The sequence below is a fragment of the Erpetoichthys calabaricus genome, chromosome 4, assembly GCF_900747795.2.
Source record: "Erpetoichthys calabaricus chromosome 4, fErpCal1.3, whole genome shotgun sequence".
Lineage (NCBI taxonomy): Eukaryota > Metazoa > Chordata > Cladistia > Polypteriformes > Polypteridae > Erpetoichthys > Erpetoichthys calabaricus.
The window spans coordinates 90,437,944-90,462,609 of NC_041397.2; the positions used below are offsets into that span (position 1 = coordinate 90,437,944).

The 24,666-nt window shown below is 37.0% G+C and overlaps 1 protein-coding gene across 2 annotated transcripts in view; it reads left to right on the forward strand.

The window, feature by feature from the left end:
- The window catches only part of LOC114651109 (kelch-like protein 1), a 435,523-nt gene that overhangs the window by 403,807 nt on the left and 7,050 nt on the right, over window positions 1-24,666 (forward strand). For both annotated transcript variants that reach the window (XR_007934632.1, XM_028801068.2), the window contains exons 8-10: window positions 6,261-6,423; window positions 6,876-7,088; window positions 9,784-9,955. Coding sequence is in view for 1 of the 2 variants with exons in the window: in XM_028801068.2 (XP_028656901.1) it covers window positions 6,261-6,423; window positions 6,876-7,088; window positions 9,784-9,955 (548 nt within the window). In the remaining variant the exon portion in view is untranslated. The remainder of the gene's footprint in view (window positions 1-6,260; window positions 6,424-6,875; window positions 7,089-9,783; window positions 9,956-24,666) is intronic.

Consider the following 24,666-nt stretch of genomic DNA (forward strand, 5'->3'; position numbering starts at 1 on the left):
TGCGCCCATTATAAAGAAAAATTTTTTGCTGTCAGCTTTGCTAAACTTAGCATTTACACTGATAGTGATATACCTCAGCAATCTATTCCCTATTTTGAATGACAATTATTGTTTTATTAACAATATGTGTGCATTCTACTTTTCTCTTTTAGTAATATTCATGTGTGAAATATTCAGGATACAAAACAAACTTTTACTATTTTTTTATTATTACAGATACTGTATATGGTCACTGTAATGAATTTATTTGTATGTCTCTGCTCTCATTATATAATAATCATCTTCTTGGGTCCCAATTTCCTTATTCTGGTTCTCAGATTAAAAAGTTTTAAGTACCTTCAGCACTAGGCTATTCCAGCGCTTTCAAAAGAGTCCACCAGATGCATGGCAGGGGTCTACTCTAGACAGATGATCCCAGGGCCCTACCACACTTACAGCAACACTCAGCATTATGGGGCCAATTTTAAATGATCTATTTACCTAACATGTGGGTTGTAGTATGAAAATTGGAGTATACCTGAAAATACAGTATATTAAACAGGTAAGCCCTAATATTGTAGAAAAGACACTATATATAGTAAATATCCAAATAATTTCTGCTAAATTTGATGCTTACTGCTTCATAAATTAATTATATTTAAACACATCAAAATACAAATAGACATACAGCAATTAGATCAAAATCAAAAGTTAAATACAGGCCACCATTTATACATTCATATGTTGTCCAAGTCATATCCATCCCAAGGATGGTGGAGGGTGTGAGTCCAGTAGCACAGATGCACAAAGGTCAGCCCAAAATCCATATACAATTGCTGATTGCTGAAACATAATACAAATTGAAAGCTAAACAAATACTTCAACATTAAATGAGAGAATAGTCCGTTAAGAAATACAGGATTAAAAGATTATTGCAAAATAATATAGTAATAATGAATGATATAAACTGCTTACCTCATAAGATGTAAAATGAGTCTATCATACAGACTATATACTGTATATTTCTTCTTGCTAATCAATATTATAAACACCATAGATGACACAATGTGAAACTGAAAATGTAAATAAATCAGCACCATTAATAATTACAAATATGCAAATGTAAGGGCTCAAAAAATATATCTTAATAGAAAGAACAACATAAACAATTACTTCAATCAATCAAAACCAAATGATCTAATATGAAAATTGATGACCAATTATAAATATGCTGAATATGTAAATAAATTAAATCCCACCCATAAAAACAACAGTTATGGCAAAATTAAGATTGGTACTGTGATTCACAAGAAAAAAATAACATTTGTACTCACTATCCTACCTAGTTTACTGTATATGTAATCAAATTAAAACTCAGAGCGGAAATGATGAAGAGATTAGGTTTGAGGCATTCATGAAAAGAAAGGTACAATTAGTAGATTACAACTCAAGTCAACTCATTCATTCATTCGTAATGAATTGCATATATCTAATTTAAACTTACAAAAAGTAATAATAATAATAATATTGCATGTTATTTATAGGGGCACTTTACATTAGCAGTAAATCTCAAAGTGCAACATAAAAAGTTTAAACAAAGGCAAAGCAAGATAAAAAGAGATAAAACAACAATAATTATAGCATTCTTGTTAATATGCTTTCCTAAATAGAAAAGTCTTTAGCTGTTTTTTAAAACAGCCCACAATCTGCTGTGTTCTTAGGCTCTCTGGTAGGGCATTCCAGAGCTGTGGAGCAGCAGCTGCAAAGGCTTGGTCTCCCATTGTATGAAGTTTGGTCAAAAGGGGGGCGCAGGCAGTAGGTGTTTGTAAAACGGAGGTTTCTTGCAGTGGATTGTAGTATAAGGAGTTCTTTAAGATATTGTGGAGCATTTCCATGGATACACTGGTGAGTAAACAAACAGAATTTGTATTTGATACGGAGATGGATAGGGAGCCAATGAAATGATTGAAGGATTTGTGAAATGTGTTCATATTTCCGCACCCTCATCAGGATTCTTGCAGCACTATTTTGAATTTGTTGGAGCTTTTGAAGGCTCTTGTTGGGTATCCCGATGAGGAGTGCATTACAATAGTCCAGTCTGGATGAGACAAAGGCATGAACCAGCTTTTCAGCATCACAGAGGGAGAGGTAGGGATGGAGTTTGGCTATGTTTCAGAGATGAATGAATGCAATTTTAAAAAGGTGATGGATATGTGTATCAAATGGCAGTGAAATGAAAAAAAAATCAGTGAAAAAAGTATGATTGCAAAGCAACTGTTTATCAAAGTCTTTCCGCAGAATGTATAAGGACAACTTCCAGTAAAGTATGTTTCAAATCTTACAATCTGTAACATTACTAACTTTATTCTGCATGATATGCAGTGTAACCTTACAGAAAATTTTGCCATAATACAGACATGGGGATGTACACGTGAACATACATATGTATAAAACTCTTTAAAATAAATTCCTTTAAATTATACAAACCAAGGAGGTCATGGCAGGTCACTCTCTGCTACCATCAGCATCAGAAATATAGTATTATATCTAAAGGCCAGAATAAAACAAGAAATTGTAGATTCAAGGCATTCCATCATAACCCATTAGCAAAATCTATGAAAATGGCACAAATCAAAGTCTAAATAGAACAGAAAAGGCCATATTTTGATGACTTAACTCAAATTAGGGAGAAAGAAAGAAGGGAAGAAAGCCAATGTGAATTAACCAACTTCCACAAAAAAACTAACATATTAACAATATAAAAGAATAAAATAGTACAACAAGAGCAAAACAAAGTTCTAAGAGGAATTTGAAATAGAAAATATACTTTACATAAACTTAATTATCAATCTAAAGTAAAGAGCCTTTATGGACAGCAGGTGTGGACTACACGCACCATGGGAAAGCCCTTCTAGTGTGGACTGCTTCATTGGGAAACTGAGGTCAAGCTCAAGCTTTAAAATAATAATGTCCCAGGTAACTGCTGTAACAGTAGGGCACCTGAACAGTCCAGTCCCTTATGCTCAATTCTCATAACACAAGGGAGAAAACAACACCCACACAAACACAGACACGCACACACACACACACACACACACAAACAAAATGTACTGAGGTGAATCCCTAGCAATAACATAACACATACAGTATGAGCTTTGGGAATTTCAGGGGAAAAAGTTGAAAACAAGCAAACAACGGAAAATCACTAAGAATATTCTGACAGTTGACCTTGTCAAAGTTATATAAAACCACAAAGGTAATGTTCCTCTTTTGTGTCCTACATTTTTTCCTACCTTAAATCTTCTCTACCTTAAGTGTATCATGTTTTTCTCCACATTCTGTTACTCAATGATTTTTAAAATTGATATAGTATAATAAATAGGTATGTTTTTTTAAGTAATTAAATGGCACACTGAACCAATTTTGATAATTAAAACTATGAAAACAAGTAAGACAATATAAGTAAAGAGTAATCATGAAGTGAAATATACTTGCAATATTGACTTGATGTTTTTTTGAAGAAATAAGTGGATAGGACTGGCAAGCTTTGTTGGGCTGAATGGCCTGTTCTCGTCTAAAGTGTTCTAATGTTTATCCAAGACAGGATCAAAATTTTATCAATTTAAGGGATAAGAAGGAGAAAATGCTGAACATGAGCTGAGTTAAAACAATAGTTTTATGTAGAATTGTCCTTTAAGTTAAATTTATAAAATAGAATAGCTAAGCTAGTTTAGAGTTTTCTTATGAAGTCTGGAGGACTGTTGAGTTCCTCTTTTGAGAAAAGAAAAGAAGGGAAAGGTAGAATGCCTGTTTTGTGCAGTTTGCAAGGTGTACCCATGTTTGCATACAATTTCTTTATAATCTGCAGTTTTCTCGGTAACTCGTTTTTTTTTTCTGTTGGTTGTGGTATATCATGTTTTTGAAAATGTTGTTATGGGTTTCTGCATTTATCATTATCAGTTTAGGTTGAAAAAATAAGTATGTAATACATTATGTTAGGGTGTCACTGCTGCCTCACCCCTTTAGAGTGCAAAGATCAAAAGTGGATTTATTTTCTGTTTGAACATGTTTCACATGACCATCATCATCTAATTCTTCCATGTGAAGCCTGAAAATCATGAGGAGCAATTTAGATCATTAATGTTAGGTAGAATGCCTAGTGGGGGCAGGCCTTGGGACCCCTGCAGATTTTGTTTTTTTTTTCTCCAGCCCTCTGGAGTTTTTTTGTTTTTTTCTGTCCTCCCTGGCTATCGGACCTTATTTTAATCTTTGTAATTATTACTGTCTAATTTTTATATTTTTTTATTTTTTTCTTTCTTCATCTTGTAAAGCACTTTGAGCTACACCATTTGTATGAAAACATGCTATACAAATAAATGTTGTTGTTGAAGCTTGGATCTTTTACCCATGCTTAATTAGGATTTGACTGTAATCTACCATCTCCTCCAAAAAGACAAGCAGGTTAGGCTGCTTAGTAAATGAAGGAATGTATGAATGTATAATGCTGTCTTTGTTAGATTAAAAAAAGTCTGTTCTCATGCTCATGCTGCTGGTCCTCTCCTTCATGCAGAATTTAGTGAATCTTACCGAAGTGTTAATTTAGTTATCACATGCAGTATTTTAAATTATTATTATTAGAACTATAAAACTAGATGCATGTACTGATCATATGTGATGTTTATTATGTTATATGGCTTTTGTGTAATTTTTCATTGTAATCCGTCCTCATTATTATACCTATTAAAATTCATTATAGCAATCTATAGGCAGAACACTGGTAAATTCATTTTACTGTTTTGATTGTGATAGGATCTAATGAAGAAAATCTATTATGTATCTAAATCATTGGATAATTACATCAGTTAACTGATATGAAAGGTTTGTCTATAGAAAATAAGCAGATAGTTTGCATCTTTCAGAGATTATAGTATTGCTGAGGTAATAGATCTGTAAATAATGAAGCCTCATCAGAGCACTGTATTGTAGGCAAAAGACAGAGGAACACCATAAATGGGAGTATTTATGTATACTGTCATGGGTTCTCTCGATTTAAAAGCATGCCTGGAGACTTGAGGGCAGGTCTTTGGCCAAATAAAAGTATAACATGAGATCAGGCCCAAGGAATGGGACTACCTGGTATGGCTTCATAAGTACATTCCAGCTTTTATTTCCTAAGCCAGCACAGGGAGATTTCAAAAATTTTAGCACAATGCTTTTTTATTTTATTTGCTAGTGATTGGTAGATGAATAAATTTGGCTGGTGCCATAAAGCATAGAATTTCTAAAATGAATGGAGCGCTAAGAGATTCCAGAGAGACCTTCCTGTTTTTGAATTCAAATAGTGTGATCTGGAGAACATTTATTGGGATTCTGGCTCATGTATATATGTTGTTTTAAATGATTTTCACATATCAATACAATCTCTTTGTTAAACACTTATACATAAAGACATTACAGTCATGCTGGCACCAGGATGAACATGGCTGTAATAATTTGACTTGCTCCCTCATTACGATGAATATCATCCTAAAGTTCTCATTTCTCTTTCAGAGTGACGCAATATGCAACGCCATGTAAAAGTTTCAAGGCAAAAAAGATAATTATTTTAAAAGCTAGTTATCAGGGCCAGATGGATTAGCCAAGCCAGGTTAGCAGGGGGTATAATTTTGCCAACAAAATGGAGTATTTGATCGTAAATAAAAATACTAGGGTGCCACGAAGAGAAGTTTTGAAATGGCTAAGCTAACACGCATTGGAGGCATACAATTATGTACAAGCTGTCATAAAGAAATACTGGGAAACTGTGCAAGGTGAAGTCAGAAAACAATCCAACACCCAAAAAAGGATCTGGCCTATGACATTTAAAGCTTAATTTCTCCAAGGGCTAAAGCAAAATCCATTGAAGTGCTTGCTCAGCATTTGACAGAGTCATCTGACACTGAAGCACACATTTTGACTATACAAAAAACTCTTAAAAGTGTTGGTCTTGTAGAGCATATTGCAGCTAAGAAGTCATTCTTGCAGAAAGGCAACAAGCAAAAGAAATTAGTCCTTATTATCTAAAGAAACTTTATTATTACCCAGAATGAAAAGAAGATGTCTTGTAAGCAGCATATTAATCTCCAACCACTGATATTTACTAAACTCTTTCACAAAAAGTACAAAATAACATACAAATGCAACACATATTAATTGTGCAAAAGAGGTCAGTGTAAATACTACATTAGGAAAGTTAAAAAATACTCAAAATATTTTAAACATGTTTCTTTTTTTTTTTCAAGGAGTAACGGTTTTAGAAGGACCTATATATGCAGTTGGTGGTCATGATGGATGGAGTTATTTGAATACAGTAGAAAGATGGGATCCAGAAAGACAGCAGTGGACATTCGTTGCAAGCATGTCTACAGCCAGAAGCACTGTTGGTGTGGCAGCATTGAATGGAAAGTGAGTTGCTTATTTTTATTTTCAGTCAGTCAGTCAGTCATTCTCCAACCCGCTATATCCTAACACAGGATGGAGCCAATCCCAGCCAACACAGGGCGCAAGGCAGGAACAAATTCTGGGCAGGGCGCCAGCCCACCGTAGGGCACACACACACACACACACACACACACACACCAAGCACACACTAGGGACAATTTAGGATGTAAATTCAGTCATCAGGGCCGAGTGTGTTTTAGTAATAGTGAGGAGTGGGTTTAAACAACAGATGAAAAAAGCTGAGTGGGACAAGTCATTTTACATCTGTATCAGAAGAAATGTGTGCCAGCTCTTAACTGCTCTAAAGGTTAAACCTTGATACTGATACCTTACCTAAATTGTAATCTTAAAACAAAGCTTTTAATTGCACTTAATTTTGCTCATAATTTTTAATGAAAGCTTTTTTTTTTTTTCAGATTGTATGCGATTGGTGGCCGAGATGGAAGTTCATGTCTCAGTTCAATGGAGAGCTATGACCCCCACACAAATAAATGGAGTATGTGTTCACCAATGTCAAAAAGAAGAGGTGGAGTAGGAGTTGCCACATGTGATGGATTTTTATATTCTATAGGAGGACATGATGCTCCAGCTTCAAGTCATTGCTCTCGATTGTCAGATTGTGTGGAAAGGTAATCAAGCATGTAGCTTGTTCTCATATGCCTTTGTCAAACAGTGATGTCTCTTTTACACTTGCTTGACTGCTTTAAACCCATAGCATGTGAGATAGAATTTTAGATAAATTGATGTAGGGTTACCGTACATCCTGGCTTCCCTGGAAATGTCCTCTTTTTGGGTACCTATCCAGGTGTCTGGGGGGATTTTACAAAACTGTTAGTTTGTCCAAATTTTTAATAATGAAGCCCATCATTCCCAGCCAGGTTTACTTTACTTCAGTTCACCTCCTTTTTTTATTGAAGTATTAAGTATTGTAATATTTAAAACAAACAACTGATGAACTCGCAACAGTGATGCCGTAGATGGTTGTTTCTCAAATGGTTCACCACACACTCTTTGAAATTACAAACACTACTCTCTGACTTGCAGAAACAATAGTCTTCTTTATCTTTGGCTCGTGATTTTGTGACAAGGCTATGCAGATTTCTTTCTTGTTTTTGCATTCTGAAATCAGAATTAAATGCTATTAGTATGCGGAATTGGTAGATGTGAGAAACCAATTTATTGAGTTGTGTACTGATAATTCCTACCAGAATAATAATTCCTTCCATTTATATAGCATTTGTCTCACTGTACAAAACACTTCCATACAGGGAAGACCCGGGACATGAGCCCATGATCTCCTTACGGCAAGGCAGTGGCACTACCACTGCGCCACCTATACTGTTGTGGAACAGAAAATAAAAGTTCAAACATATGTCCATTCTTTTTCTGAACCTAATTATTCCACTGGAGAGTCGAGGATGGCCCAGGCTGTCCCAGTGGCATATTACCCAAAGAACAAAATGGAATTTGCCCTGTGTCTTGTCTAGGTATTTTCAGTCATATTCAAGTTAATTAGTTTCTGTAAATTGGTCTGGTTTCAGTAAGTATCAGTGTGCATATTTATGAAAAATATACACTACACATGCAATAGCAACTCAGATATATGGGTTGTTGCAGCATTATAAGTATTGCTTCTTGTTCAGTTTCTAGCTATTCACAACATTAAAATGAACAATTCAAGTCAAGGAAATAAACCAAAAGCAGCAAATTAACATTAAAATATGTTTTTGAATAATGATTTGCATTTTTATGTTCACAACAGACTGTAACCAGTAATATAAATTTATAATAAGCATACTACTCATTAGTTCTTACACATTATTAATGTAGACACAATTAGTTTTTCATTAACACAGCCAAGTTTCATCTGTAATGAACTGAAGGCAGATGAACAGAATTAAAATTATGTCTAATTCAGGTATGAAAATAATCACACAAGGATTTTTTTTATATCCCATTAACTTGCTTAATAGTAAATTAATAAAAACAACTAAAAAGTAAACTGTGCTGCAAAAAAGAACAGCCAATTTCCAACACAGGTTTATGTTGCGTCAAAGTGTAATCAAATAGCATAGAACCTAAAGTTCAACTTGCCAACACTAAACTAATTTAAAGTCACCAAATAACATAATACGAACATCTGGAATATGCTAGAAAACTGAGTTACCTTGAGAATAACCTGACTAACGTGCAAACTCCGTAGAGACAATGTTATTGCCAGTAACTGATCCAACGTCCCTTGGATAATGAGTCAGTAGCATTAAAAATTGCTTTGCTACCCTTCATAAGATTGCACTTTTAAAAACTGCTGTTAATACCTTAATAAACCTGCCACATTTGACATAGGGTTTGCACTGATGGTTGTATACACTCATCAATTAAATTAGGGACATGTCTATACTGTATTGTATTATGAGTTTGCAGTGTCTGATATTTTAGTTATTTAGAGATAAATATATTTTCCTTTTGAATATGTACATTTGTTGTATTTGTTATACTAGGGTTAGTTTTGTGTGATTGTAATACTTCCAGCTTGTGATTTAATGTCATTATATACTGTTTAGTGAGAGGGTAAGCATTTTTGCAGGGATGATGGAACAAAAGGATGGATACAGTTAGGGAAAAAAGACTGTTGTGTGATATGACTTTAGAACCTCCGAGTTTTCTGTTCTGTAGTTGTAATTGCATTTTGTTACTGAACAACTAACTCTAGAATGGATAATTTTGAAATGTAAATGACTGGACCTGAGTAGTTCAGTGAAAAAGTCATATTGTTTTTTTGCACTTACATTATACTTGTAATTCATTCAAATGATTATGTGACCTGCACTTGCCAATCAAAGTGCCCATCTCAATATGTCTTATAGCTACTGTACATATATCGGAAGGTAAGTATGAATGTCCTCTGGCCTTAAATATTTACCTCATGGCCTGGTGGTTTATATATTAGCTATTCCCAGTGTACAGTATTTAGGTATAACTTACAAAATGACAAGGTTTTCTCTTTTTGAATTATGCAGTGTTTTCATAAAGACTATGGTTTCTTCCAAAATATAGTATTTCATTCACTCATTGACTCATTTAATTCAGGCCCATGTGTTTGTATGTACCCTGAGATGCAGTCCTTTCTTGTTTATTTAATCTCCTCTTATTTCTGATTTTAAATACATATGGACTCGTGCACCTTTCTTCTACTGAACATAACAAGTTATTTTTTCCTCCCGTTGAAAACCTGTACCTTCTTAAGGAAAATATGTTAGTATTAAAATATGAAAGAATTACAGAGTATGGTTTCAGTTTTTTTGTTTTTTGTTGTAATTTTAGATATGATCCAAAAACAGATACCTGGACAACTGTTGCACCTCTAAGTCAACCACGGGATGCCGTTGGAATTTGCCTTCTCGGAGATAAACTGTATGCTGTTGGAGGTTATGATGGCCAAACATATCTAAACACAATGGAATCCTATGATCCGCAGATAAACGAATGGACAAAGGTAATTAACTAGTTATTTAATAAAAATACTGCTGTCATAAGAAAAGCTAAATTTAATTTTAATCTAATGTCATGACTAAGAACTTTCAAATGAAATCCTGTTACAGTATATACAGTACATGTATAAAAAGGTTACTTCAACTAACTATAGGCCAGTAAGCCTAACATGAGTCTAAATAAAAGTTCAAGCATCACATGTCAAGAAAAACATGTATGAGCGAATAGTCAGCGTGAGTTTAGCTGATGTAGGTAGTTTTTAATGTAATTAGAGGGGTGCACATGGCATTATTTACCTTCAACTTCAAAAATGTACCACATGAGTGGTTAGCGATCAAACTAAAAGAATTGCAAATTTAAGATGTGGCTCATACGTAAGTACAAAATTGGCTCAAACACTGGGAACAAACATTCATTGTGTAAAGGAAACCTTTTCAGAATTAGGTAATGTAAAAAGTGGCGTCCCTCAGGTATCAGTGCTGTTGCTGTTTTTAATACACATAAATGATGTAGATGAAAAAAATAGGCGTCAAGTTTGTAGATAATGCTAAATTTACATTTACTTACTTAGCTGACATCTTTATCCAAGGTGTCATACAACATTGGAGACACAATTTGTTTCATTATTTTTGTTTTTCCAGTTGGAGCACAGCCAAGTGAAGTGGCTTGCTCGTGGCCACACAGTATCAACAGAGAGATTTAAACTCAAAACCTCAGGGTTTGAAGTCCTAAGCCTTAACTAACATGTCACACTGCCTGCCCTAGGTGTTAGGGTAGATACCATAGAATCAGATGAATACAAGCTTGAGCAGATTGTAGCAGATGGAATTTAATGTAAGTTAATGTAAAGTATTATATGTAGGAAGTAATAATGTGAGATTTGAATACACAATGGGAGGTCTGAAACTTGAAAATACACCATATAAGAACAGCCAAGGAGTCACAGTGAACTCATCACTAGACAGTGTGCAGGAGCAACCAAGAAGGCCAATATAATGTTAGTTTATATAACATGACATCTAAACTACATATCAAATAAAGTTATGCTTAAAGAAGAGCAAGAGGATATCTAGAGGAGAACTAGAACTGTTTCAGGGCCTGGGAGGGAGGTATGAGCAATGGGGAAAGATTGAAAGTGCTGAACCTTTTCAATTTAAACACACAGTAATTAGGAGATGACATGACTAAGTGTTAAAAACTGGGAATTTAATTATTACAATGGGTCCCTTTTGTTATTTCAAAATATGTTCACATTAATTTACTTTACTTTTTAATGTAAAATAACAGCTGCTCCTGCGCTTGTCACCATGACAGAGCGCATGCCCTCTAAAGGTGTTTGATGCTTGTCTGGTGCCATTATTTACTTTGTTACAGTATCCTTGCACAATGGCTGCATTTATCACTAAATAGGTATGTAATCATGAACAAGGTTCCAAAATAGGTGGAAAACAGTTAATGAAGTTGAGATGGTAACACGGTTTCAGTCTGACTGCTGGTCAGTCTGGGAGAAGCTTCTCCATCCACACGAGAATGTTGAAGAATGGGCACCTCTCTCATATCCTGAACATAAGGTAATGTGCAGAAACATTGCCATTAGTGACCTCATCAAAAGTTTCTTAATTAGATGATTAACCCTTTAACCGCCAACTCCCTAAATATTCCCTACGCCAGGCGAAATCTGAACAATTTTCGTTTTTTTACTTTTTTACATTTTTTTTACATTTTTTACATTTATTCAAGCAGTATTGACCACTAAATGTTGTGCAAGTTGCCAGTGTATACACGAAATCTATAAATGTAACCTGAATTCTCAGCTAAGCAAAACATCTTGATACCAAACCGTGCCCTTTTCAATGGTAGATACTGTCGAAACTGTAAGCGGCCCTTCCACGACAATAAACTTTCATCAACTGCAACTGACGGTCCTGGCATGTAGGGCAACTGAAATGCTTCAAATAAATGATCAATCAAAGGACGTAGCTTGAACAAGTGGTCGCGGTTTGGATCTTTCTTATCTGGCTCGTTTCTGTTGTCATTCAAATGAAAGAATTTCAGCAGCAAAGAGAATCGGTTACGTGTCATGACAGCTGCAAAAATAGGTGTTGCATACATAGGATCTGTAGACCAGTACATCTCAATATCTGGTTTTCTGATTATTCCCATCAACATCAAAATCCCAATGAATTTTTTCATTTCGTTTTCATCAGTGTCAAACCAAGCACGAACACGGGAATGTGGAGGTAAATTGGGATTTTTCTCAATAAACTGTGCTGCATACAGATTTGTCTGATGAACAAAATGTCTGATCAAATCAGGTGACACAAACAGCTCATAAAACTGCTCAGCAGTGTAATTGTTTACATCAACAATAAAGCCACACGTTCCCTCAAACGAATGCAGAAAAGGTAGCTCACCACGGGCAGCAGCCCAGCTGAGATGCTGGGGATACACCCACTCAGCGCCGTCATCCGATGCGTCTTCATTCACAGTATCATGCAGCGCACGTTGCTGCTCATCACTGTCACTAAAATCTTCTTCAGAACTGCTACAATCATGATCAGAACTGTCCAAAATCGCCTGCAAAGCCTCACTTGAAGTCAGTTTACATTTCGCCATATTCACAGCTGTTACATGCGAATCACGTCACATGACCGGCCAAAACAACCACAGACTTGTCGAAATACAACGTAGTAATAATACCCACGCCAAACCGTCAGTTATACTACTTGCCAGGCATTCATATAACCACAGGCAAATGTGCCGGATAATTCCGGCAGTATGGCGTTAGCATTAAAACAACGGTGCCGGATATATCCGGCAGAGGGCGGTTAAGGGGTTAATGAATAAATGAACTGTTTATTTTCATGCAGAAATCAATGATTCATAGTTATGTAATGTAAAAGAAGCACAACAGACAAGGAGAAAGGTTTGGGGTTCCATTCCATCTATTAATGACAAAGTCTCAAAAAATGTGAAGAATAAACATCAGTCTCAAATGACCGAGTCCAGGACGGAACTGACTGGGGAAGGTAAGTGGCTGGCTTTATAGGTGGTAGGAAGGAAGAGGAGGGTCAAACGGGGAACAGGCGGAAGTGAGGTCAGAAGGAGGGAGTGGTCTGGAAAAGGATGTGGAACTTGGTTGGAGTTTAGGTGGTCTTTCCTTCTGGTGATCTGCAGAGGAGAGAAAAAAGACAATAGTGCACTTCACCAACCCCTTTAGTTAAGCCCCCTGACTGCCTCCCATGTGCACTTGTGTGACAGTAGGTGTGCAAGTGATATTTGGGGAAACTGATTAGAGGTTTTCTGATTGACTGGGAAGGCATTATTTTTCTCATTTAATATAAAGGAAAATTGTTTTTTGATATCTGATTTCTCATTTTTCAACCAGTTTTTAAGGAGTATATGCAAAACAAGGAAAAGGGAATAATTCTACTGTATATACTGTACATTTTTTCATTAGAAAATTATTTATATTTTCATTAAAATATTTTCATAGTATAGTATATATAGTGGCACAGTTGCTTGTAGTAGCAGTAGTAAAAGTGGTAGTATATCATCACATGTATTGTAAAATTCTTACTTGCATGTCCAACTAATATGCAACACATTGCCACTCCCTGGTGCCAAGATGAGCATGAATGTTTTAAAATACATTTTTTAATTTTAATTAATAGAAAATACGTCTGCATACCTGATGTACTACTTAGTCCTATTACCTGAAACCCTGTGGAAAAAATCAAGAGGAAAAACTCCACTATCGATAATCAGAACAACTAATTTTCAATATATTTTTGTTTAATGTATATAACTGAAGATATTAAATGCTCATTTACACTTGTGTGCTTTGTTGTGAAATGCTGTATTTTTGAAATCTTGTGCAAATCTAAGTGACAATGCTTATGCCACCTTCTCTGGCACAAATCCATCCTACACAGTCACTTCTTTCCCTCCTCCATTTTTAGAACTCCATGGGGGTGATTTGCGATCCTGCCTCATTCCTTGTGAGGGCTGAGTTTTCATGTTCTCTGGGTGTCTCATCTGTGCACAATAATGACCAATCTATTTTCAAAACATATGACAGCTAGGCTGACTGTCAACTCTAAATTGTCCCAGGACAAGTGAGAGTGTCTTTGGAATGGATGGCCCTTTTCAGAGTCAGTTCTTACCTTGCGTCTAATCTTGAAGCTCTAAAATTGGATTATATGAGTTTAGTAAGTGCATGGATCTTTATCATTATCATTACCAGTTTAACAGCTGTTTTTTACCAGGTGAGCTGGTTGCCCCCCCAAATCCGTTGTTCCATTCTCTATGGTCCTGGGCATTCTTTGGGATGAGATCTATTCTTTTAATATATTTTTGGAATCCCTCTTGGCCTTATACCCTTCATTTTCATCTTGGTGCACCGCTTCACCTTTTCATCCTCTGCCTTCACTCCATATGCCCAAACCACACTATCAGTTCGTCCTCAGCACAACACATCCAGCCCTTTCTTTTAACTCTGAATTCAATTTTCTTACTCACTCTGTGACACTTCACAGATCTATCTCACCTCTGCTTTTTCCAGTTTTGCTTCCTCTTTCATTGACTAAGTCTCACGGCAACACAACATGCTGCTCCTCGCATAACTTCCATAAACTTTAACCTTTATTGCCAGAGAAGCTGCTTTAGGTGTCAGAATCAGGACAGGTCCCTGTATATCTTTCACTCTGTTTGGCCTCTCTGGACTCAGCATGTAACCTAAGTAGTAGAGCATCACTACTTTCTCCAAAATGACCGTATTGCAGATATTTAAATTTACAAGTTCTGCATCATCATTTCTACAAACAAAGGTTACATTTGTCATCTGTAAACAACATTTCTTGATTGAATGTTTTCACAACACCTTTACCACTCATTCTACCCAGTGCACTGACCTCTTCTATGCCTCCTGTCCCTTTGCCTCCAACCATCCCACCTTGGTCTTTCTGCTTAATTTTCTTTCCCTCTAAGTGAGATCATCAGTATACAAGAGCTCACATGGCAATTCTTCACACATTTCTCTGCTCATGGTCTCCATCACTGCCGCCAACATCAATGTATCCCCGGGGTAGTTCCACCTTTAACTCAGATCTTTCACTGTCCCCATCTACTGTCCTAACTACTGTCTGTGCTTCCTCAGTCATCGACATCACCACAGACACTGACCATTCATCCACACCTAATCTTTTCCACCTCATCATCTTTCATAGCACTCTGTTAAATGCCTTCTCCAGATTTGCAAATACATAATGAAGCTTGTTTCCCTTCACCAGTTGCTTTTCTTTCATTTGCCTGGCATGTTCCTCCATGTTCTCAGACATGAAACCAAATGCCATTTCATTAACTTTCACTTGATCTCAGATTCTTTTCTTTAGCGCTTACTCAGCCACCTTTATTACACGCTTTGAAAGCTCGATTGCTTGATATGACCCACACTCAAACTCTTCACCCCTTCCTTTATATTCTGAAATGAGCATATTTCATTTTCAATCTTCAAGGTTGCTACCTTCACACAAAATTATGTAGTTCAAGTTAGTCAAACATTCAACTCTGGGTTCTTCTGCTGCCATTAACATTTCAAACACCACTCCACTTGGATGTGCTCCTTCATCTACCTTCACCTTTGTTAGTGCTTTTGTGATCTCCTATTTTGAAAATTGACAGCTCAGTCCTTCTGTTATCTCACATTGTACATCAATATGCCATTCATTCTGTTCATTCGCCAACTTCTTCATATACTGTACTTCTATCCTTAATCCCATTACTATAAATCATAATGTTCTCTTCAACATTTTTCATTGATGCTTTTTAAAGATCTAGTCTAGATGTGCAATGAGTGTTATATATGTGTAAAAGTAAAATATTAAAAACATTGCAACTTACTAGTACTGTATATATGTATAGGCCTAGTACCTTCTCTGTTGTTCGACAAATGTACTTTATGTACATAAGATTCAGATGGTCTTCTTCACAATTATATTTGCAGGTGCCAGAGACCTTATTTGGCATTAGAAAAGAACTATATACCCTAAATAATACATACTGTATAGGCTGTGTGGTCTATAAGTTAAATATTAGATTATAAATCACAAAGTTTCTGACTGGGCGGCATGGTGGCACAGTGGGTAGCACTGCTTCCTTGCAGTTAGGAGACCCAGGTTCGCTTCCCGGGTCCTCCCTGCGTGGAGTTAGCATGTTCTCCCCGTGTCTGCGTGGGTTTCCTCTGGGTACTCCAGTTTCCTCCCACAGTCCACAGACATGCAGGTTAGGTGGATTGGAGATTCCAAATTGTTCCTACTGTGTGTGTGTGTGTGTGTGTGTGTGTGTGTGTGCGCGTGTGTGTGTGTGCGCGTGTGTGTGTGTGTGAGTGCCCTGTAGTGGGCTGGCGCCCTGCCCGGGGTTTGCTTCCTGCCTTGCACCCTGTGTTGGCTGGAATTGGCTCCAGCAGACCCCCATGACCCTGTAGTTAGGATATAGCGGGTTGGATAATGGATGGATGGATGGAAGTTTCTGACTGTACTCCTCTGGATTTCCTCTTGCCTGTACTTAAGGTGTAAACATCATTCATGTGAAATATTGTAAAGTAACTTTCTACTAAAGTGTAGCACTTTTTTTAACCATTTATAACATTTTACCAACAAAAGTATCAACTGGGTGTGCAAGCTTCAAATAAATAATTGTTGATAAATACCAACTGTTCTTGAAACACATGTGGGTGCAAGCATATGGTAATTAGCATAATGATGCATCTTAATTAATGATATTTAAATGAAGAATGCAATTCATATAAAGTGTTGAAAGTATTATATCATTAGTAACATAGAATATAATGGCCCACAGGAAAAATAAATATGCAACTGAAAGTAAGCTGCTGGTGTCCAATGTGTAATTGAGACAGAAACAACTGGAGAAACAAATCAAAGGAAAGTCACTGCTTGCCAATGGATTTATTTGTGGGGGAAAACTATTGTTGTTTTTTATTCTGGATCTTTCTGTGGAGTGTTCATGCTTTTCCTGTGTTCATGTGAACTTTATCTGGAAGATCTAGTTTTCTTTCATGGCCCAAAGAAATAATTTCAGGTCAACCAGACACTCTAAACTTCCCTAGAAGTCTTGCCTCTGTTTATTTCTGGATAGGTTCTGGTATCCTTATGATTTTTTACAAGGTATGTGAATATAAAACTTGGAACTTTAACACTTATTTTCTTACACAGTGTATATGCAAAAATATTAAATAACAAATTCAAAAGCTACTAAGTGGCTTAGGATTCTGTAGGAACTGTGACAGTTTTTTTTTTTTGGATATGACATCTGATATATCTAGCAAGATTATGGCTGATAAAGCAGATTCTTTTCACATAAAAATATGGAAGCAGACTACATTATATTTTAGTGTCTCTTTTCGTGTTGCTGTTCTGACAGTAGTTTAACAAAACTTTTTTGAAGCCTGAAGCTTTTTTACAAGTTAATAAATTAGATTTTTGATATTGATTTGATATACTTTGTTAATCCCAAAGTTGCATGCCTACTGAAAGTGAAACTTCACCATCTATTAAAGTCAATGCCCATTTTATATGTGATAACAGCATAATTAAGGTGCTGAGTTTTGTAAAATGGCTCAAAAGCACAAAGATACTGATAAAACAAGCTTCGCAACGCTAAAATAGTGCATGCCATTCTGAATTGAGCTTGAGGATTTTATGTTATTTTATTTTACGTTCTAAGGTTTCATTTAATTTTAGATATTTTAAGACTATTTCCAGATTGTCAGAAATTGTGACACAATTTGGACACTGCTGGTATTTGAATGGCATTACAAACTAAGCAGACATTGTTTAATATAAAAGGAATAGATCACATTAATATTTTTGGTATAATAACTACAGCATATTTGATGAAATAATTGTTGGAAGTCTTGAAGAAATGAGTGAATAAGAATGTAACTATAAACAAAAACAATAGTACATTAGGCCTCAAGCATAGACTCTCATTTGAAATGAGAATGATGGTCATCAAGTTTATGAATGGTTCTCAATAGCAGAGGAGTCCAATCTTTGAGCTACAGATGCTTGGGTCAGTGGGAACAGGATGATCTATTTGGCATGACTTTAGTAAATCTGGGCATTCTACCCTCTCTTTCCTTCTCCTTATTTTGTCTGTTTCATCAAGGAGATGGTCAGTCTCAAAATTAAGAATTTCTCAATGAATCACATAATTCCATAAGGAATATTCCATGGTTAGTTTCTCCCAGCTAGTGGTTTCAAACCTTTATTTTTATCTTTATTTATTTTATAAGTTAAACTTTGAGGGCATATTTGAACTGCTTTCTTTCACCACCGTGGATTTTCTGACTTCAGCTCAGTTAACAATACAGGATATTTCTCAGGAAAAGAAAGTTGGGTGTTTTGATGCATTGGCACATCCCGCGTTGTTGGCTCTTCAGGATCATGCCTTCAGTGTTGGTCATCTGTTGTTGGAATTGACTGATTCAAAAAAATCCTCTGGAGGCAGTTCTAATGTAATTTCTCAAGAGTGTTTAAGTAAGTTTAGTGAGTATCCAAGATCTCACTACCATACAAGAAAGTAATAAGGTAGGTTACCTTATAGGCCATTAGCCTGGTTTCTTACTTTCTCTAGGTAACATTTCTTTGCAATTTAGTTAAAAAGGTATAGTGATACAGTGTCAAAGTTCCAATTCAATAGTTTCTTTTAACAAGGTTCTGTCTGTGCCCCTCTTGTGTTGATGAAGAACTGACATTAAAGTAACATCATGCACCACATTTACTTTCTTAATGACTGACAATACTTATATTGCTTAAGATGGAAAGGTTCATCTTTCTCAGTCTTCCTCACTTTCTCAACTCCACAGCCTTGGAATTACTCTAGTAACCCTAGTCTGAATTTACTCAACATCTGTTATGTTCTTTTTACTTTCTTGTATACAAAGTATAGTGAAAGCATTGCAATCCTCCAAATATTCAATTTTGAGATTTTAATGAATTTTGACATTTTAGACGTTTTAGAGTTTGAAAATACCATTTTTGGAATTATGTCTGTGTGGGTGTGTGTAAACATAATAACTTAGGTCAGGCAAATTTTGTATACAAGTATTAGGTACAAAACTTTTGGGCTATTTGCGTTAACTGGAAGTGGTACTTTACCTTTTATTCATGCAGCTGCAGAGTCCGATTTATTCAACTTTACTTTTATAATAATTGTTCGATATATTATTAATCTGATTTGATTTGCTGTTGATGGTTCTTTAATGTACAGCTAGGTCCATGAATATTTGGACAGATACAACTTTTTTCTAATTTTGGTTCTGTACATTACCACAATGAATTTTAAGTGAAACAACTCAGATGCAGTTGAAGTGCAGACTTTCACCTTTAATTCAGTGGGGTGAACAAAACGATTGCATAAAAATGTAAGGCAACTAAAGCATTTTTTTAACACAATCTCTTCATTTCAGGGGCTCAAAAGTAATGGACAATTGACTGAAAGGCTATTTCATGGGCAGGTGTTGGCAAGTCCGTCATTATGTCATTATCAATTAAACAGATAAAAGGCCTGGAGTTGATTTGAGGTGTGGTGCTTGCATGTGGAAGATTTTGCTATGAACAGACAACATGAGGTCAAAGGAGCTCTCCATGCAGGTGAAAGAAGCCATCCTTAAGCTGCAAAAACAGAAAAAACCCATCTGAGAAATTGCTACAATATTATGAGTGGCAAAATCTACAGTTTGGTACTTTCTGAGAAAGAAAACAAGCACTGGTGAACTCAGCAACACAAAAAGACCTGGACGTCCACGGAAGACAACAGTGGTGGATGATCGCAGAATCATTTCCATGGTGAAGAGAAACCCCTTCACAACAGCCAGCCAAGTGAACAACACTCTCCAGGGGGTAGGCGTATCGATATCCAAGTCTACCATAAAGAGAAGACTGCATGAAAGTAAATACAGAGGGTGCACTGCAAGGTGCAAGCCACTCATAAGCCTCAAGAATAGAAAGGCTAGATTGGACTTTGCTAAAGAACATCTAAAAAAGCCAGCACAGTTCTGGAAAAACATTCTTTGGACAGATGAAACCAAGATCAACCTCTACCAGAATGATGGCAAGAAAAAAGTATGGAGAAGGCGTGGAACAGCTCATTATCCAAAGCATACCACATCATCTGTAAAAGACGGTGGTGGCAGTGTGATGGCTTGGGCGTGCATGGCTGCCAGTGGCACTGGGACACTAGTGTTTATTGATGATGTGACACAGGACAGAAGCAGCCGAATGAATTCTGAGGTGTTCAGAGACATACTGTCTGCTCAAATCCAGCTAAATGCAGTCAAACTGATTGGGCGGCGTTTCATGATGCAGATGGACAATGACCCAAAACATACAACCAAAGCAACCCAGGAGTTTATTAAAGCAAATAAGTGGAAAATTCTTGAATGGTCAAGTCAGTCACCTGATCTTAACCCAATTGAGCATGCATTTCACTTGTCAAAGACTAAACTTCAGACAAAAAGGCCCACAAACAAACAGCAACTGAAAGCCGCTGCAGTAAAGGCCTGGCAGAGCATTAAAAAGGAGGAAACCCAGCATCTGGTGATGTCCATGAGTTCAAGACTTCAGGCTGTCATTGCCAGCAAAGGATTTTCAACCAAGTAATAGAAATGAACATTTTATTTCCAGTTATTTAATTTGTCCAATTACTTTTGAGCCCCTGAAATGAAGGGATTGTGTTAAAAAATGCTTTAGTTGCCTCACATTTTTATGCAATCGTTTTGTTCATCCCACTGAATTAAAGCTGAAAGTCTGCACTTCAACTGCATCTGAGTTGTTTCATTTAAAATTCATTGTGGTAATGTACAGAACCAAAATTAGAACAAAGTTGTCTCTGTCCAAATATTTATGGACCTAACTGTACATAATATAAAGATACAGTATAATCATTGTCGTGCAATCCTCAAATATCCCTCCTCATATCTGGAAACTAAGTCATCACACACTATCCCACATTTTTAGAAATCAAAAAGAGTACAAAGTATATCCCGAATTAAGAATATACTTATTACAGTTTTAAGGTTCAGAGCATACAATTGAAAGTGCTCTTGATGTTTCTTTATTACTAAAGACATTCTTAATAAGATTTATTTTTTTAGCTGCAGGTCTGTTGTGCCCTTTAAAGTCTCCATCATTTAAAATCATATGTAGAGATTTTCTTGCAAAATTTTATTTACTACAGGATATGACATATAAATCCAGAGGTGTCACTACAATGTATTTTGTATGCACATATTTATAAACTTTTGTGTTTAGCCAGTCATTCATTGTTTGGTTTGTTGGTCTGTTTTTTCCGCCGAGTTGAAATTGTAATTTTGGAAGAAGCAAGTTTAGAAAATCAATGAGTGATAATAACAGAGATTAAACTGTACTTAATTGAATACAGTTATGCAATATACTGGAGGTATTAATATGTGGATACACAACCTGAAAACGTCTTTATATCTTGTAACGTAATTCTTGCCCAGAAACACTTGAAGGCTCACCTTAGTAGAGGTGGTGAAGGACAAAACACTTGAACATTAGAAAATAATATCACTGATTTCTTCGAGAAACAGCTGTGAAATCATTCCATCAAAACCATGAAATAAATGACTCTGATACAATGGCAACCAGAACAATTTACTTGCCTGAGATTTTTTCTCTCTGTCTGTGCTCATCTGTCTTTGTTCACTGGATGGCTCAATTTCTGACAACACAGCATTCAGATTTTACACAATTATAACAATATAGACAGTACCAGAGTGCAGTAGCTACTCCTTAGCCATTTTTTGTAATATACTGTATATACAGCATTTGCTTAATAAACAAAAAGTCAAAGCCAAAAAAAAAGTCAAAGCGAACTTTATTGCCATCTCAACCATATACAGTACAAGTATACAGATAGATGAAATTGCGAAGCTCAGGGTCCACAGTGTAACAACATGAAGTGCAAATAATAGATTAAAAATAAATTAAAAATAGAATAAAAATTTAAATTTAAAATTAAAACACAAACAAGACAAGACATTGTGCAAAGACAAGACAAAGAAGTAGCAGCAATATTGACGTGTAGTAAGCAATATGAACATTGATGCAATGTATTATATTTGCAAACTAGATACATAAATATAGTCAATAGATATTGTCAAATAAGGACAAAACAACAGATTAAGGGTTGGGGTTTTGAGGCCCCGTATACTGTAAATTAAAGCTTCTGGTCAAAAGAAAGTTCAACAACTCAAAACTTTGACAAAAAAGTAGGGCAGGACGGACATTTTATAAAGCTGGACAGGAAATAAGGTAGGAGGGATGCTGGGAGGCGTTGCAGTGGTTTCTGGGAGTGACGTCATCTATTTTCCTCCTTGTTTACAAATGCACCTGGAAGTGTGCGTTTTGGAGATTGTTCTGGGCGCTCTTTACGGCTCCGCCGCTTCGGCCTTTCTAAGGAATTAAAGAAACAAAGGTTAGTACACTGCCGTAGCTCCCTCGCGGGGTGTTTTACGCAACAGACCGGGTCACTCAGCTGCTCCCTAATCGCTCGTGCGTGACAATATGTAATTAAATAAATAAATAAATACATAAAAGATACAGATAATGCAGAAATTATTAGTGTATGATAATACAACGTAGTTCTACGGTGGGCTGGCGCCCTGCCCGGGGTTTGTTTCCTGCCTTGCACCCTGTGTTGGCTGGGAATGGCTCCAACAGACCCCCGTGTCCCTGCAGTTAGGATATAGTGGGTTGGATAATGGATGGATGGATGGATGGATGGATGATAATAGTTGTTTAAGACATGTGTAAACAATGACAGGTCAAAATGTTTCACAGCAGAAGGATATCAAGAATGTCAAAATACTTAAAGGTCAGTATGAGATTTTCAGTTCTTTTTTTACATTGTAACAGATTTGACTCCAGACAGTCACAAAGGTTTGGGGCAGCCACCCATATAATATGATTCCTGGCTACAAAAGGTTTAGGATATGGTTGAGTTCTTTACAAGACAGAGTCCAAAACAGAACTGATCAAATGGAGGTAAGATGGCAGTTTTTATAGGTTGGGAGAGGAAATGAGGTCATCCAAGCCGGAACCGGAAGTGACATCTTCTGGACCGGATGTGATGTCATCAGTAGCTCTGGAACTGGAAGTGCCGTCATCAGTGGCGCCGGAACCCAATGGGATTTCCCAAGAATGGTCTGCAAAAAACTGACAGAGACAGTCAGCACACTCTGCCACCCCCTGGTCTGGCATAGTACTACCGTTACTTAATCCCTTTAGCTGCCTCCTAATCACACGTGTGTGACAAGGCCCCCCCCCCCTCAGCCCAGACCTACCGGGTCGGGCGTCCTGCACTGAGAGGTCGTGAGAACGAGAAAGAGCATCGGCGTTGGAATGGAGGGAGCCCATACGATGAACAAGTGAATACTTATACGGTTGAAGATCAAGAAACAACCTGGTGACTTGAGGATTTGACTCCTTGTGTAGGGCCATCCGCTGTAAGGGCGCATGATCTGTCACGAGAGTGAATTCCCAATCCAAGAGGTAGTACCTCAACTGCGTTCCACCGCCGCATACCTGGTTTCCCGTTCCAACAGTTTCCGGCTCAGATACATAACTGGGTGTTCAACACCATCGACATTTTGGCTCAGCACTGCCCCCAGGCCTGTGTTCGAAGCGTCGGTCTGGAGAATGAAAGGAAGAGAAAAATTAGGAGCTTTCAACATTGGTACTGACATAAGGGCCTGTTTTAAGTTACTAAATGCAGCCTCCGTCGTATCATCCCATACCACATTATTAGGAGCACTCTTCCTTGTTAAATTAGTCAAGGGTGCTGCTCTCTCCAAAAACCGGGGTACAAACTGGCGGTAATACCCAGCTAGTCCGAGAAAGGCTTGGACCTGCCTGTTGGTTCACAGACGGGGCCAGTGTACTATAGCTTCAATCTTTGAACACTGTGGTTTAACAGAACCCCGACCCACCAGGTAGCCCAAATATTTAGCTTCTTTCAATCCAAAGAAACATTTCTTCAGGTTAATCCGAAGCCCAGCTTTTCCTAGTATCCGAAGCACTGCAGTGACCTGCTGTACGTGTTCCTTCCATGTGCTGGAGTAGATGACAATGTCATCCAGGTAGGCAGCACTATACGTATTATGGGGGCAGAGCACTCTATCCACCAGACGCTGAAAAGTTGCAGGTTCCCTGTGTAACCCGAATGGAAGGACACGATACTGCCAGTGTCCACTAGGGGTACTGAATGCGGTCTTGGCCTTTGTGGAGTCCGTTAAAGGAATCTGCCAATACCCCTTTGTCATGTCAAGTGTGGTCAAGAATTGGGCTTGTCCAAGCCTCTCGAGGAGGTCATCCACTCTAGGCATTGGATAAGCATTGAATTGGGAAACTTGATTAAGCCGACGGAAGTCATTGCAAAACCTCCAACTTCCATCAGGCTTAGTAACCAATACAATGGAACTGGACCAGAGACTATAGCTTTCCTCTATCACACCTAGGTCCAACATGCATTTGATTTCAATTTCCACTTCAATTTTCTTTCTTTCAGGTAGTCGATAGAGACGTTCTCGAATGACAACCCCAAGTTCAGTCACAATATCATGTGTAATCAGGGAGGTCCGTCCAGATTTCTCGCTCACAACCTCATAGA